Here is a 14,965-nt window from a genome sequence, read left to right as displayed (position 1 = left end):
TCTCTCCTTTTAAAAGATGAATATTTCAGAAATGTGATACAGTAAGTCTCAGTAATGAAGTAATAGAGTAGTATAAGTGGCTCAGCCTATTCACCAGCATGGTTCTGGGTATGCTTTTCTCTCATAAATGGGAGAAATATTGACAATTTAGTGACCAAATTGCAGAGCAGGTGAGGTTTGGTATAGCTCAGTACGCAAAAATTCATTCTAATTTGATTTTTAATCTTTAAAAGGCAATGGTAGACTAAATATTTGGGTCTTTCGATTGAGAAGCATAAAGGAAATGCCTGACAAACAAAGCCCTTCTCACTAATGGAGAAGATATTAGTAACATATTCTGTAAGTGCAGAGTAAATTAGTCCTATCAACCTTTCTAAGGTTAATTTTAAAATGTTCCTTTTTAAAATCTGTTTTCAGTATATTGTGACTAGATCTCACTGGTTTTGTTGTAAGGAATAGTGTTTGGGGTTTTTATCCTAATATCATTCAAACATAGACGGCTTCTTGTTTAGCAGTTTCTTCCATTCTTTTCTACTTTTTGTGTGTGTTTAAAACCACAAAAAAGAAGTGTTGGTGGGGGTGAGGTTTATCTGGACCAGTAATGCCAAAGCACTATTATGTTGTCTGATGCCAAACATGCTTTTTAAAACCAAGAGACTTCTTGGTGACGATGGTGACAAATACGTTTGTGCCTAAAGTTTGCTACTGCTGGCCTTCATGCCTATATACAGGTTTTCTGATTCTGCCTTGAAAGCTTATCCTTGGAGCCCCTTAATTTTCTTCCTGCACTTTATTTGTATCATATCTACAGTTATTAATTTCTGTCTCTGCTTAGGAGTGAGCACCTTTGTATAGGTGCAGTTAAGATATTTGCATTATTCTAAACAGAAATACTATCTGAAATACTTTAAGGAGCCTAAAAGTTGATCTTGTATCAGGATAATCAATTAGGTTCTAACATGAGTGATTGGGGTTTAGGGTGCAAATACGTAGATACGAGAATGCAAACAGGCTCTAAGGACATGTCTGTATAGATTTTCAGTAGATCTTGGTTCTCAGTCTAACTGGCAGATTGCTACTTAAAGAGTCAAAGTAGGGGTTATTATTCTTGAAGATTTAAAGCAGCAAACATTCTAATTGATACAATTTAAAGGAGTTGATTTGAGCATATTCTGGCAGGAGGCAGTCATTTAAGCACACATGTATGTAACTATCAGTGTCCGTCTGTGGGCTGTCTTTGTCTTGTCTGGAATCACTGAAGATGTGTCAATTCCAAGCGAGTGTTAATGTACCTTACAATTTCTTGTCCCATGAAAGGAAGGGATCTCAAAGTCCTTTACAGACACTGTGGGACATTGCTGTCTAAGTGAATGTGCCCCTTTGCTCTGGCATTCAATCAGCACAGCGAGAACTGCTGACATGAAAGCACATCCTAGTGAAAAGACGGTAAAAGCTGTGTGTGTCCCAGGCTAGGAAGGAAAATCATGTCCCAGCATAGCCACCACTCTTCTCAATGTTCCAAACTGTTAACAAATACAGGAAATGTACTTTGCGAAAAGCAGTGTGGTGTGGAGATCTACCATATTATTCATGGTATATTTTGCTTCATTTCTTGTCTCTAAAAGCATTTAACTCAACTTTAGGGTGATTTAGATTGTAGTTTTGAGGTCTGGTTTTTTCATAAATTTCATGTAGAAGATGCTTGACAAATTTTCTTTGTGTTTGTGTTGATGTGTTAAAATCACTGTTAAATGCTTTATGAAGCAAAAGCTAATTCTGTATTCTAACTGCTTTTTTTTCCTGTGCAATCTTACTGCTTTTTCCATGATACAGTAGAACTTCAGCCACAAGTTTGTCCCTTGCAAATGCTTAAGAAGGTGTAATGGTTAACTAAAAGCAACCTGTCATGAAGTGTTCAAGGCCTTGTAAAAGTTGCATGCATTTTCATAAAGTGTTTTGTTATTGTTCTTGTAACACATCAAAAGACATAAACTTCATTTGGAAAAAATGCCAATTCCTAAAATTTAATGAAGTTATTGAGATTTGAAGTTCTACTGCATAGTATGTGTTTCATCTGCACTGGGAAAATAAAGCTTCAAGCTGACAAGTTCTTGCTCATAACTATTTTTCAACAATTTTGCAGGGAGCATATCAGTTTTTTAGCAGGTCTGCTTTGTTTGGTTGGATTTTTGGTGTTTTATCTTGTTATAAGGACACATTTATGTCTTTGCAATACAGTCTTTGAGAGAGAACTCCATTCATGAGAAAGACCCACTTAGACCAGAGGACTTAAAACTGGGATTCCAGTGGACTGGTTTTGGCTCTCAAAGATATTTGGAATGTGGTATTACTGGATGATATGTAATTTTGACTTTCCGAAAGTGCTGAATGTATCCATCTTCAAATGAGTTTGGAGGTTTTCTTGAAATCTGGCCTGATGACTTTCTGTCCTTCCTTAGTATATGAAGTTGGTGTAATAGTCAACAACTATTGAGGCTGCCTGTTGGAAATGTATAAATTAATATAATTTTTCACACAGTTGTTTCCATGCAGATGTTGCCACAAGATGAATTTTCTTTAGAATGTGCTAGTTGATAACTCTGTGGTCAAGCTCTGCTGTAGCATATGGGCTTTTTAGAAACAATTTCTATTTCTTGTGTGAATGATGATTATTTCTTTTTAGCCAACTGGTGGCGTTCTTTGCCATAGCTTTCAACCGTTCATATGGGTTTTGTTACTTGGAAATGCTACTTCTTTTAAAATGAATTTTTATACAAAAGTATTTTAGAAGGTGTGCTGATGAATGATGGTGCCCGTGCCAGTGAAAGATGTGTGGAAACTAAAGTTTCTGAAATATCCTGATAATCCTTTATTATGTAAAACAGAACAGAGATGAGTGCTGTCATGTAATCTGAAGAGTAAAATAAATGGGTAGGTCTCTAGGTGAAGTCATAGGAGTCCTATAGTTCTATAGCAAGATCTCTTGCAGCAAAAACTAGTTTCAGATATTCTGCAACTGAATTCAAAGTAACAGTGTCTGAAAAAAAATGCAGGCTTTTTTGGAATTTGTACAGAATTGTGGTTCAGAAGTCAGTATTTTAAACATATTTTTAAATAAAGAGAGCAGACTAAGGAAGTCGGTTTTAACATCTGATTTATAGTGCAGTACAGTAGTGCTTTTACTTACAGAAAGCTTACACAATATGTAATATTTCTTGTCTCTTTTGGCTCTCTTAGGTAAATGCTACACAACTTGCACATAACATCACACCTTAAGACAACATATGATGTAACAGCAATGATTTCATAAGAAATACACTTAATTTTGTTTTGTAACTAAACTTGAAAGAGTGAAATGGTTGTCCTATCTGTTGTGTTCACGTTGCAGAATTCAGTTGTTCAGGACAGCAAAAACCTGTCCTTCACCCAGTCCTTCACCAGTTCAAAGGCAAATTGTATTAGTATAAAATAAAATATTCTCAACTGCTTTTATGTACAATAAAACCTCCAAACAACTGATAAAGAGATGAGAAAAAGGTAAAGCTGTAAGACCATTCAGTATAATCTATTGTTTAAGAAAATGTTCAGATCTGCTAAAATAGTTAAATTATTAATGATGCCTCTGAGGGTTTTGAATCTCTGCAAAAACTGTTTAGGCAGCAGATGTGGAAGAAGTGTAGATGGAGAAACTTGGGTTGCAGAAGCCACATGAAAAGCCAGTCAGAATCAAGAACAGAACACTGATCCCTCAGTCCTCTTCTGGTCACACAGTGGATCTTAATGTGTTTGTGCTCTTTCCCTTCTGAAAAGGAGTTAAAAATTTTATGTTTTGTATTGCTTTCAGGGTTACATGATTTACTCAATCTCCCTGTTTTAAGGTGCCAAGAGGCAGCTCAAAAGGATTTTTTTTCAAAGTTTATACTTGAAGTCTAATGTAATTGAAAACTAAAACTACAGTAGCAATGAGAACGGCTTCATTTTGTCTTTTTTGTTTTTGAGGTAGTTGCTTCTTACTTTTTTCCTTACTTTCCCTTGAACTATCTACTGATGATGAAAATGTTTCTTTTTTCAATAAACTGTCAGGGGATGTTGTTATAGTAATCAGTGGTGAGGCTCCCAGATCAATATCTCTATATCTCTATATATCTATCTCACAGAAAGACAATGAGGCTATGAAAGGAAAAAAAAAAAAAGTAGAAGAATTTTAACAACTTTATTGAGTAATATTTTAAGGTGTTACTTCATCCAAGTTGGAATACTGTCAAATTCTATGTTTATATACAGGAACTTGACGAGAGGAGTTGGTAGATTTAGAGAGTTACTAAGAGCTGTCGAAACAAGAACTACACAAAACCTGCGAATGGTAAGTTATATTAAACCACTTTCCTATTTTAGCATCTGAATTTCAGTAGGCAGGGAAAGCATAAATATAGTGGATGAATTAGAGACAAGTAGTTGGATACGTAGCATATTGATAAGGACCTGTTATCCCACACCTCATAAGGTTACATTTCCTGGCTTAAGTGAGTGATTAAAGTAAGGAATGTTTGGTGCTCAGTCTCCCCCCTATTCCTTTTTCTTGTTTGTGGATATAATTAGAACCTGACTGGTCTCTGATTGACCATACTTTCAACCTTAATTATAATTGCCCTACTTATGAGTCAATGTAGTTTCATCTTTTTGTAATGTAGTAGGGGTGAGAACAGAGTGCATAGTCTTTGTGTGGTTTCTATGAAGTTGAAGGCTATCAAGTTATAAAGCCTCTTAAAGGAAAACCATAAAAGCAAAATCATGAAGATTTGTTACTGATATTGTCAGAAGCTTGAATCTTTTATATAATGAAAAGTAGAGGCTTATACCTTTTACTGCCATGTAATTATTTTCGAAATATCCTAGATTAGTTTCCTAATACTGGGCCTTTAAAACTTCCAAACTGTTAGTAAGGAAGGTAAGTGATTTCTTAATTCATTCAATAACTGATTTCTAGTGAATATATTAAAATTATTTAGTAATAGACTTTCAATGGAGAGGGATAATATTGCAAATTTTAATAGAAAAGATGAAGGGCCTCTTATGGTATAGGAGTTAAGGTGGAAGATGCAGATTATATGGTGCTATCTGTGACTTCAACATTACACATCTACTTTTGGGAAATGTTACTGGGAAATGCTGTCAATTATGATGCAAATTTACATCTGGTTGAAAATCTTTGAGTTTTCATCATCATGATACGTAGTTGGGTCTATGCATGTGTGTGAAACATTAATGGGAGATTACCCTGATAGTTATGGATTATAGGATGACTCAAAAGCTTTAAATTATATTATTTAATTAAATAATATTTATGTATTTCTACAGTTAAATATATGGTGACAATAATAGTTGGTCAAAATAAACCTTTTCATGCTGATTTTCAATCTTGTTTCACTCTTGCTGAACTTTATCAGTAGCTAACACCAGCACCTTCAAGTACAAGTTGTCAGAAGCTCCATTCAGCCCACAGACCATAAATGTCTGTGGTGGGTTGATCTTGTTTGGCTGCCAGATGCTCACCCAGGTGCCCTCAAACTCTCCTTCCTTAACAGATGGGGAGGGAATAAGATAGGAAAGGTCTGAGACAGGTCCAAGATAAAGGCAGGGAGTTTGCTTACCAGTTACTGTCACAGGCAAAATATGATCTTCTTGGAAGAAATTAACTTAATTTATTGTCACTTAAAGGAGAGTGGGATGGGGAGAAACAAAAACTGAAACACCTTCCTTGCACCCCATTTTCTTGGGTTTGACTTCAGTCTTTGACTTCTGACTCTTTTACCTGCCCTCCCTACCCTCCATTCCCTGAGTGCTGCATGAGGGGTGGAGGGTTGTGCTGAGTTCCTCTCAGCTCCTCCTTACTGCTCACATTTTTCCCCTGCTCCAGAATGGGGTCCCTCCCTTGGGCTGCAGTTCCTTCAGGGAATATCATCCTGTTTTTCATCATGGTTCTCTTTGCAGGCTGCAGTTTCGACAACTGCTCCAGTAGAGGTTATTGAGCATCTTAGGTTATTGATTATCTTAGGAGCAGCAGCTGCGTTGTTTATACTTAACTATCTGGATTTAATTGATAAAACTGAAAAATTGTTTGTTATTGTCATTATTTTTCTTTGTGTTTAGAGAATTGAACTGGGTACTTTTACCTTTTAAACAGCATCATGCCTGGTTTTTTGGATGTTGTAGAATAAAAAAATATATTCTATGTAAGTAGTCTTCATTAGAAAAATTCTGAGCATTTTTCTGAGAGTTTGGATTCAGCATTTCTAGGGAAAATATTTATCTTTTGCTTTTACAGACAATAGCAAGGCAACTTGCAGAAATTTTGTTACGAGGTATGTGTGAACAGAGTTACTGGAATCCACTGGAAGATCCTCCTCACCAATCACCCCTTGATGATCCACTTCGAAAAGGTTCAAATACTAAGAATTATGAGCTCAGTAGAAGACCACGGGTTTACACTGGAGAAAAGTATGGCAGAGTTTCTACCTCTTTTGTTTCTATAATTACAGTTGTTACCCAGTGCACTGGGTAATTTAGATTACATTTTTGAAAATGTAGAAGGAATTTGGCAATGTGTAGGTAGGTAGATTTCCTGAGGAGAACTAGGGAACCTGTGTTTTTCTGAGTGGAAGTTTGAACTGTATGCATTAGATCTTTTGTTCTCAGTTGTAGAATTTTTTTTCTATCCTGGTGTATGTGATAGACTCAATATCTCTTATTATATGTGGGATACAAAAGAAAACATGAACTGGGTAGCAAATCAGATATTGCACATTTTAGAAGTTGTGTGCTGCTTCTAGACATCTATTCTGCTTTATCATAGAAAGATGAAACAATATGAAGATTCAAGCTGGTCCGGGAAGCTTTATGAAAAACAAAACATATATAGAAATTTATCTAGTAGTTTCAAAGCTAGTTTATTTCTCAAGGCAACTACCTTTTAGCTAACCATCTTAGATTAGTTTTGGCATTTCTTTATGATGCCATCTTTTTGTTCAGTTTTAATCTTTACTGAATCAGGTAAGTTATACTTTTTGGGTTTTTTTTCTGGTATATCTCATGGTGAATTCTAGAGTAGCTATGGTATGTTTCTTCCTTCTTGAAAATGTAACTGTTTTTTTTCCAAACTAATCACCATTAGAGTTAGTGTTAAATATAGACAACCATTCCCTTGAATTTGTAATTTTTCTTGGAAGTTAATATCTTGATTATAGAAGTAGCCCTACTTGCATAATGGAGGGATGTTTTGTTTTAGGGTTGTTTATATTGTAGCATAAATGCCTGCACCGTGACACTATTTGAGTTGTTTAGCTGTATTTATTGCAGAGTTACATTACTGAAACTTTTACACAACATCAAGCCCACATAATTATGCTGCCTGTACTATTATTAAGTAGAGTGGCCTTTATCTTCAAAGACTTGTAGCAATTCTCCTGCCTGCGTCCAGAATAGATGTAGCAAGTTTCTCAGACTCACCCTTTCAAACTTACGTTCTCTATTCTCAACTCATCCTTCATAGCAACACGCTTCCTGCAAATGTGGAAGTGAACTTTGTTCAGTTTAGTCCTCTTGTTCTTGGCACGTGCAGGTGAGGAGTTCCACAATTTCAGCATAGCATATAACTAACTCCTTTCATCATGTCAGACTGGTTAATACTATACCACATAAAATATGTCCAGCTAAGTATCTCATCTCCAGCAGTGACTGAAAGCAAGTATCAAAGACAATGATATCTAGGAAATTTCTTCCTAGGTATTTTTCTGACCACCAACTCTGGGTCTGCAATGCACTGGTTTTTTTTTATGCTGCCTGACATTAGATAACTGCATTGTGTTCTTATGAAGATTATGGATATAATTTGGCTAATAGAATTTATGATTTTTTTGATCTCTGTGTTATTGCCTCTTCAGTTTTCTTTAACCAGTTCTTCAGCTGATCATAACTTTCATGGTTTGCCTTTGGTTGATAGGCATTTCATGCTTTCAGTTGCCTCTTTTGCCCTATTGCAATGAAATTACTCATGTGCCTTCATTTATCAGGAGAAACAGAAAATGTCTGAGTTCAGTCAGCTTAACTGAGCTTTTTGGTTGGTCAAGTCAAAGAAATTTCTCACTAATTTATGCATGGAAGGGATCTTGTTTGAGACAAACATCAACATATCTACAAAAATAAGTTTGAAATTGCAAGAGCAAATAATGTTTGCTTTTGTTTTGATAAATGACTTTTTAGTAGTTCTCTTTGGGGCAGCATCCCTTCTTTGTCTGAGAGAGTAATTTCTCCAGTAGCATTTTCCAGTAATTATTCTGCTTTCTGGGTTCCATTGTCAGTTGGTCAAGTTAAATCTTCTTCCAGGTTGTTAAGTTCTGCATAGAGGAGTGGATTGTTAAATAAGGAGCACTCTGATGCTTCCTCATCACTCCTCATTCCTTATCGTGGGTGGTTCTTATTCATGACTGTGTTTTGAAATTTCTTTGTTATGTAATAATAAAAATGTATTTTAAGATTTAGAATACTCTTAAAAATCTGGTGAGCAGTTGCATTGATTAAAAAAATAAAAATACAACAACAGAACAGCTGCCCTAGGGTCTTAGCTGTTGTATATCACCACAATACACTCACAATGTTGCTTTCAAACTGCCTGGTATTCAGATGTCTTTTAGTTTCTATTTTCTTTCAGACATTTAATTACTGCTTATATTTCTAGTGCTTTAAAAAAAACCTTAAAAGACGTCTTCATGTCAGATGAGTTTTGTTTCCTATCTATAATGTATTGTAGTTTAAATACCCATGGGACCATAGGAATTGATAATTAACATTGATAATTAAATTGATAATAAATTATTTTCTACATTTAAATAGGTAATTGTGGAACTAATGGACTGAATTAACAGGAAATAGTACTTGTGCTAATTCAGAAATAGTTTAAAGGAAGAATTCTGAAGAGATAAAACACAGTCACTGATTTGGAGGATTTTTTGTGTGTATGAGAATGGATGAATGAATTCCTGTCAGTACCTGTCCACCAGCATAGAAGAGTGTTCAGAAAGCATCCAATATTTAGAGAAATCAGTAAAGTCTGGGAACTAGTCCTGTGCAAACAATCAACATTAAATTAGAAGGAAGTGTACTTCATTACAAGCAAATAATTCTACTACTTGGAACTAAGAGTGGTTATGGCAAATGGTTAGAGATTGTCATGGATGTATTTAAAAATATTCATAGCTATTGAATGCATCATGAAAAAATTCTCAAGCATATCTCATGAAAGACTGATAGAAGTATTTCTCCACATATTGCCTAAAATACAAAAGTTCTCCTGCTCTCGTGTGAGAGTTTCCTCTTGCCAGCAATTGAATCGGTGATGTAAATTCAGCTCAGACAGCCTAGCAGTAAGAGGCTAGTTAAACTATGGGTTTAGTGTTTACAGTTGTCAAATTATGTTCAATTTTGGGATATTTGAATGAGTTTAACTTTGACAGCTGTGGTAGTTTTGTTCTTTTATTGTGTTCAGCCAACTTTTCTGGAATGCAAATATAAAGCATTGCAAAGAAATGCATTTTAACCAATTGATTTTTCTATGCAAGTTACTTGCTGTTTTCTTTTTTGGACATTTTCCAGTTTTTACAGTGCTTTTAATATATATGTGTGAACTACTCATAAAAGTAATGTGTTCTGCTTAAATAATTAAATTCTCATTTTGAACAGCATCTTCTGTCCTCAAGAAAATACAGAAGAAGCCTTACTGTTGCTGCTTATTAGTGAATCTATGGTAGGTAAAATACAGTGAATATGCATTTGCTGAATGTGTGTGCTTTTCATGTTTTTTGTGTTTGTTTTTGTTTTCTTGTTTTGTTTTTTGGTTGTTTTTTTTTTAAATTAAAATAGGACTTTTTTTTTCCCCCATACCTTTTTCTTGTCTTTCATTTTCTTTTAGGATGGCAGGCAGTTATTTCAAGTTTTTGTTCTTCTGAGCCATCGAGATAAGGTCTGCAAGTGTTAGGGAGTTTTTCTCCTTTGGACTGGCCGTGCCTAGTCTTCTTCCAGCCATAGGCAAGTGAGCAAGCCAGGTCCTTCATTTGGCATCAATTATCAGTATGAACCACTGTGCTGTTCAAACAGACACAAAATCTAAGTTATTTTTGTTGTAAAAAGCAAATAAAAAACTACTAGAAGAGCATAATAAACATAATCAAAAAATACAGTATACATTACATAAGTAATGTGAATATACAAAAGTTCCATTATACATTAAACTTCAGTTACTCAAATTTGTAAATGATTTTTGATGATACTGACATTCAGTCTTTGCTACTGGATTATTTTTAAATGTCCCCATTTCCTCAATAAATGATTCCTTTCAGTGGTCTACTTGTGCCCTTTAACAACCTTCCATATTTTCTGCTAGTTATCAATCAACTGTCACATACATTCTCATACCATGTCAGTTTTATGTTCTCAGACAAAACGAAATGCTGGAGCTTTCGCTGTTTTTCTAACAGTCTCAGGCATCATGCCGTCTGTCTCACTGCACATCAATGAGATGTAGTCTTTTAAGTTCTAGAGGTGATTCAAATGCTTACATGTTTTGGCATAATTTCTGTTTCTTTGCAGTTAAATAGGATCAGAACATTTTAGTGAACATTGTGCTAGTTTAACTGTTTTAAAGTGGCAGATACTTACATTGTAGGGCTACCTGCTTCCTCATTCCTAGTGATCTGCCTTGCAATATTTGTGACAGAATCTGGAAATTCTGTCTGGATTCTGATTCTTGTAGTACTGAAAAATCGGCTGAGGAAACATTTCCACATATCTTATGTTGGTTTTGCTGCAGTATATACTTTCCACTGAGAGGTTCTGCCTGTGTCTGTGTAATGTGCCTGAGCAGCAGTGAAGATGTAGAGAATTCTGATGGGAACTGTGGTCTTGGTGTGAAGTGAAAGCAGTCCCAGTTCTGCAAGATCTGACTACTGATTGCTGTGTTTGCATGTGTAGTTCCTTGCATATCATCATTAAGAAGCCAAAAACCAAATTAAAAGTACTGCCTTGTTAAGTGTCATTTCAGGTTACTTACAGCTTTTCCTTTGTGAATCAGATCTGCCTAATTATATCAAATGCTGTCACTGTAGAGCATATACCTTTAGCAAGCTTTCAATTTTATTTTTTTTGCAGTAATTATTGCAGATTATTTCAGGCAAAAGAGTTTGTTTCGGGGGAGTATAAAGTCTTTGACATGATTGACTTACTTTGGCTAAGTAATTTGTTCAAATTACTTTTGGAGGGGGTAAAGGGGAAGATTGAGCATAAAAATATTCATAATTACAAACTTTTCTGAGAGTTGGGACCTGTTATTTCAGCTTCAGTGCATGCTAACTTTCTAGGTGTAGTAGTTGTGAAATAGTACGTGATTTATGATTCTGGAACCAGTATTTGGGAAAGAAATAACACTTAGGGAAGACTAACAGTTGGTGCTTTGCTATACTACTGTGTTATTAAAGTAGTACGATCCGTTACTTGCGTTGTCTGTGAATTAGTAAGAAAACACCCCAATCAAGGCCAGGTTGCACAGGGCTCTGAGCAACCTGGTCTGGTGGAACGGGTCCCTGCCCATGACAGGATGATCTTTAAAAGATCCCTTCCAACCCAAACCATCCTGTGGTTCTATGTTAACAGTGCATGTACGTGTTGCTGCTTGTCAGGTGAGTTGTGGTAACAGAATCACAGAATGATTATATTTGGAAGGGACTTCTGGAGGTCATTTTGTCCAGCCCCCTTGCTCACATGGGGCCATCTGGAGCAGGCTGCATTTCTGTCCAGACATCTTTTGAGTATCTCTAAGGAGAGAGATTCCACTTCCTGAGCAGCCTGTGCCACTGCTCATTAACCCTCACAGCAAAAAAAAAGGTTCCTGATCTTCAGAGGGGACCTTTGGTGTTTCAGTTCATGCCCATTGCCTCTAGTCCTGTCACTGGACACCACTGGCAGGGGCCTGTTCCTTCCTTGTATATCCCTTCAGATATCTGATAAGGCTCCCCTCCTGAGCACTGTCTATTCCAGGCTGAAGAGTCACAGCTCTCTCAGCCTTTCCTCGTAAACGAGATACTCTGGTGTCATCCTAGTGCTACAGAGTCCTATACTTGTTGGTTTCTCTCTGGTAGCTCCATGTCTCTTATACTAGAGTCCAGAACTGGATCCAGTACTGCAGGTGTGGCCTCACCAGTACTGAGCAGAGGGGAAGGTTCACTGCCCTCAACCTGCTGGCAACACTCCTGCAGATGCTGCCTGGGCTATCAATAGCCTTTTTTCCAGCTTCGGCACCTTGCTGGCTCCTGCTCACCTCGGGTGTCCACCAGGACTGCCAAGTGCTGTGAAGCTGCCTTTGATCTGGGGAGCACCCATGTATGGTGCCTGGGTTTGTTCTCTCCCAGGTGCAGGATTTTGCTGAAGGTTCCTGTCAGCTCATCCTAGCAGCCTGTTGAGGTCCCTCTGGATGGCAGCACAGCCCTTTGGCATATCAATTCAGAAAAACATGCTTGGGATCAGGCCCAGTATCAATCTCTGGGACACACTGCTAGTTACTGGCTTCCAACTAGACTTTGTGTCACTGATCACCACCTCCTGAGCTCAGCTTTGTGTGAGACTCTCAACCAGTGGAAAAATGGCTGAACAGATCCTTCCTTCCTCTGAGGCTGCACTGATTTACACTGCTCAACTGTGTTACAGGCTTGAAGTGTGTGTGGCCAGATGACACATTGCAGTTTAACTGTCACCTTAGAGTGTCTGAGGCCATGGCAGCTCTGAAATACTGAGCACTTAAGTTCCTACATACTTTCTGTTCTATAATTATCAAGAAAATGATTGTTCAAACACACAAGGTATCTGTAATAATTAAGAGACATCCTTGTGCATTGGCATTGTCAACCACTGTTTCACAAGAAGTGCTAGTTCACAGCTTGTTCAAAACTTGCAAGGAGCTGAGTCAAATAGTGATTAGAGGTGGAGTTAAAAATAATTTCTTGAAGTTCACTAAATATTTGTGCGGTGTAAAAAGTAAAATCCAAGGACTTCTTGATCAAAAGAAAGCAAAATGTCTGTCTAGGGGTGTATGTGTGTGCATGTGTGGGGTTGTTTCAAATGAACATGTGGATTATTCAGTTGATAATTCCTGAGATGTCTGTGTATTTTACACTCCATGTATCTCTTTGAAAAATCTTCAATATTTAATTATTCTGATTTTAAAGAAGTATTGAATTTGTTCAGAGCTTAAAATGTTACCCTGTTAAACTGGAGAAAAAATTTATTATTTCTTATTGTGTGTCATTTTTTACATCTTAAAAAGGGGAAAATTAGCTTCCTATTAAAATTTAGTGTTTTTAAGTAAATGTACTAAGGGGGCCATGCCCTGTGAAATTAAAAATAAGGAGGGGGATAAGGAGAGAGAAGTATCTTTACTGATTGCAGACTACCAGATATACTAGCATTTGTACCAACAGGAATATTAAACACCAAGAAAACTAGTAATAGATAGCATAGCAAGATAATGTGTTTTCAGAGGCTTATGGTAAAATGGGAGAAGCACTGGGTAGTTCAGTGAGGTATTAACTACTCTGAGACCTGAATTTTGTTCTTTTCTCTTGAACATGATTTCTCTGTGAACACCGTCAATTCATTGAATCCATTTTTAGCTCAGCTTTCTTCCTTCCCAAAAGGAACACTTTACTTAAGGAATTAGGTTTGCCATGTACCTTTCACGAAACACATTTGAAAGTACAAACCCTTGCTGCAAGCACAGCCTGGTTCCAAAGCTGTACCCAGAACCAGGATCAGTTTTCACTTCTCAGTAGTAACTCCTGAAGGTGATTGTGGGTTATTCTGGGCATGTTACCATTCCCAAGTGAGATGATAGTGTCATAATGCTGTGAAAAGGAATTGATTGCCTTATTTTATGAAAGCTGGAATAGAGGATTTGAAGATCCTTTTAATATGTTTTACTAGCACACAAAAAATAAAAAGAAATTTTCATAGATGCATATCAATTATATTGAAAATATACCTTTTTTTTTTTTTCTGAGAACTCATCAATAATTTTAAATACATTACTTAGATTATGGAATTAGAATGAAGTAATTAAAAATAGGTCCATGCAGAAACATCAGTCTTGCCACTAACATATAAAATTGCTAATTCTTTCTATCTGTAAGTTAGTATTAGATCTCTTTGTATCCCTTATAGCAACTACTGACTGTGAGATTGAATAGAATGGTAGTTTCTTGAGTGAAAATATAGCTTGAATTATAATGGTTGACTTGGTTTCTTTCTTTGTGGTGTGTTTCAGGCTAACCGTGACGCTGTACTGAGCAGAATACCAGAACACAAGAATGATCGCATCATCAGTTTGCAAAGTGCATCTGTAGTCTATGATTTACTTACAATAGCCTTGGGAAGAAGAGGCCAATATGAAATGCTTTCAGAGGTTTGTTGATTGCAGTGAATATTCATCTGTGTCATGTTGCTGTTTTCTGTTAATCATGTTAATTGTGGTAGTAAGAAAGGGCTGAAACAAATATAGGACACTTATTCTGACTGCTTTATAAATACAGGAGGTAGTTTCAACTTGGAGTGTTTGGTTGGTTTGGTTTTTTTAGATGGGGGTTTTTTGTTTGTTTATTTGTTTGTTTTAATCTAGCATCTTTTAGTCTAGCATCTTTGTAGTAATATTCCAACAAAATTGTATGTATATTCTTTTGAAATTTTCTTTTTTAAAAAAAGAAAATAATTCCACAATGAAAAATACTTTCAGTACAGAATAATTAAAATGTATTTGTAATATATACATGAAGCATATATCCTGAATATGAAAAAAATCATCTTATGAAGACCTGATATAATAAACAGTACTTATTTTAGCATAGAGATATTCTAGATACACAGCTGCAGC

At 36.2% G+C, this 14,965-nt stretch overlaps 1 protein-coding gene across 4 annotated transcripts in view; it reads left to right on the top strand.

The window, feature by feature from the left end:
* The window catches only part of TTC7B (tetratricopeptide repeat domain 7B), a 121,634-nt gene that overhangs the window by 38,833 nt on the left and 67,836 nt on the right, over positions 1-14,965 (top strand). For all 4 annotated transcript variants that reach the window (XM_005520193.2, XM_014249778.2, XM_014249777.2 and 1 more), the window contains exons 6-9: positions 4,285-4,363; positions 6,326-6,498; positions 9,736-9,799; positions 14,363-14,500. In XM_005520193.2, the coding sequence (XP_005520250.1) occupies positions 4,285-4,363; positions 6,326-6,498; positions 9,736-9,799; positions 14,363-14,500 (454 nt within the window). The remainder of the gene's footprint in view (positions 1-4,284; positions 4,364-6,325; positions 6,499-9,735; positions 9,800-14,362; positions 14,501-14,965) is intronic.

This window comes from Pseudopodoces humilis, chromosome 7 (assembly GCF_049639895.1).
Source record: "Pseudopodoces humilis isolate 2021_Gansu_Grassland_sample_001 chromosome 7, ASM4963989v1, whole genome shotgun sequence".
NCBI classification, from domain to species: Eukaryota; Metazoa; Chordata; class Aves; order Passeriformes; family Paridae; genus Pseudopodoces; species Pseudopodoces humilis.
This window is presented reverse-complemented; position numbering and strand designations above follow the sequence as displayed.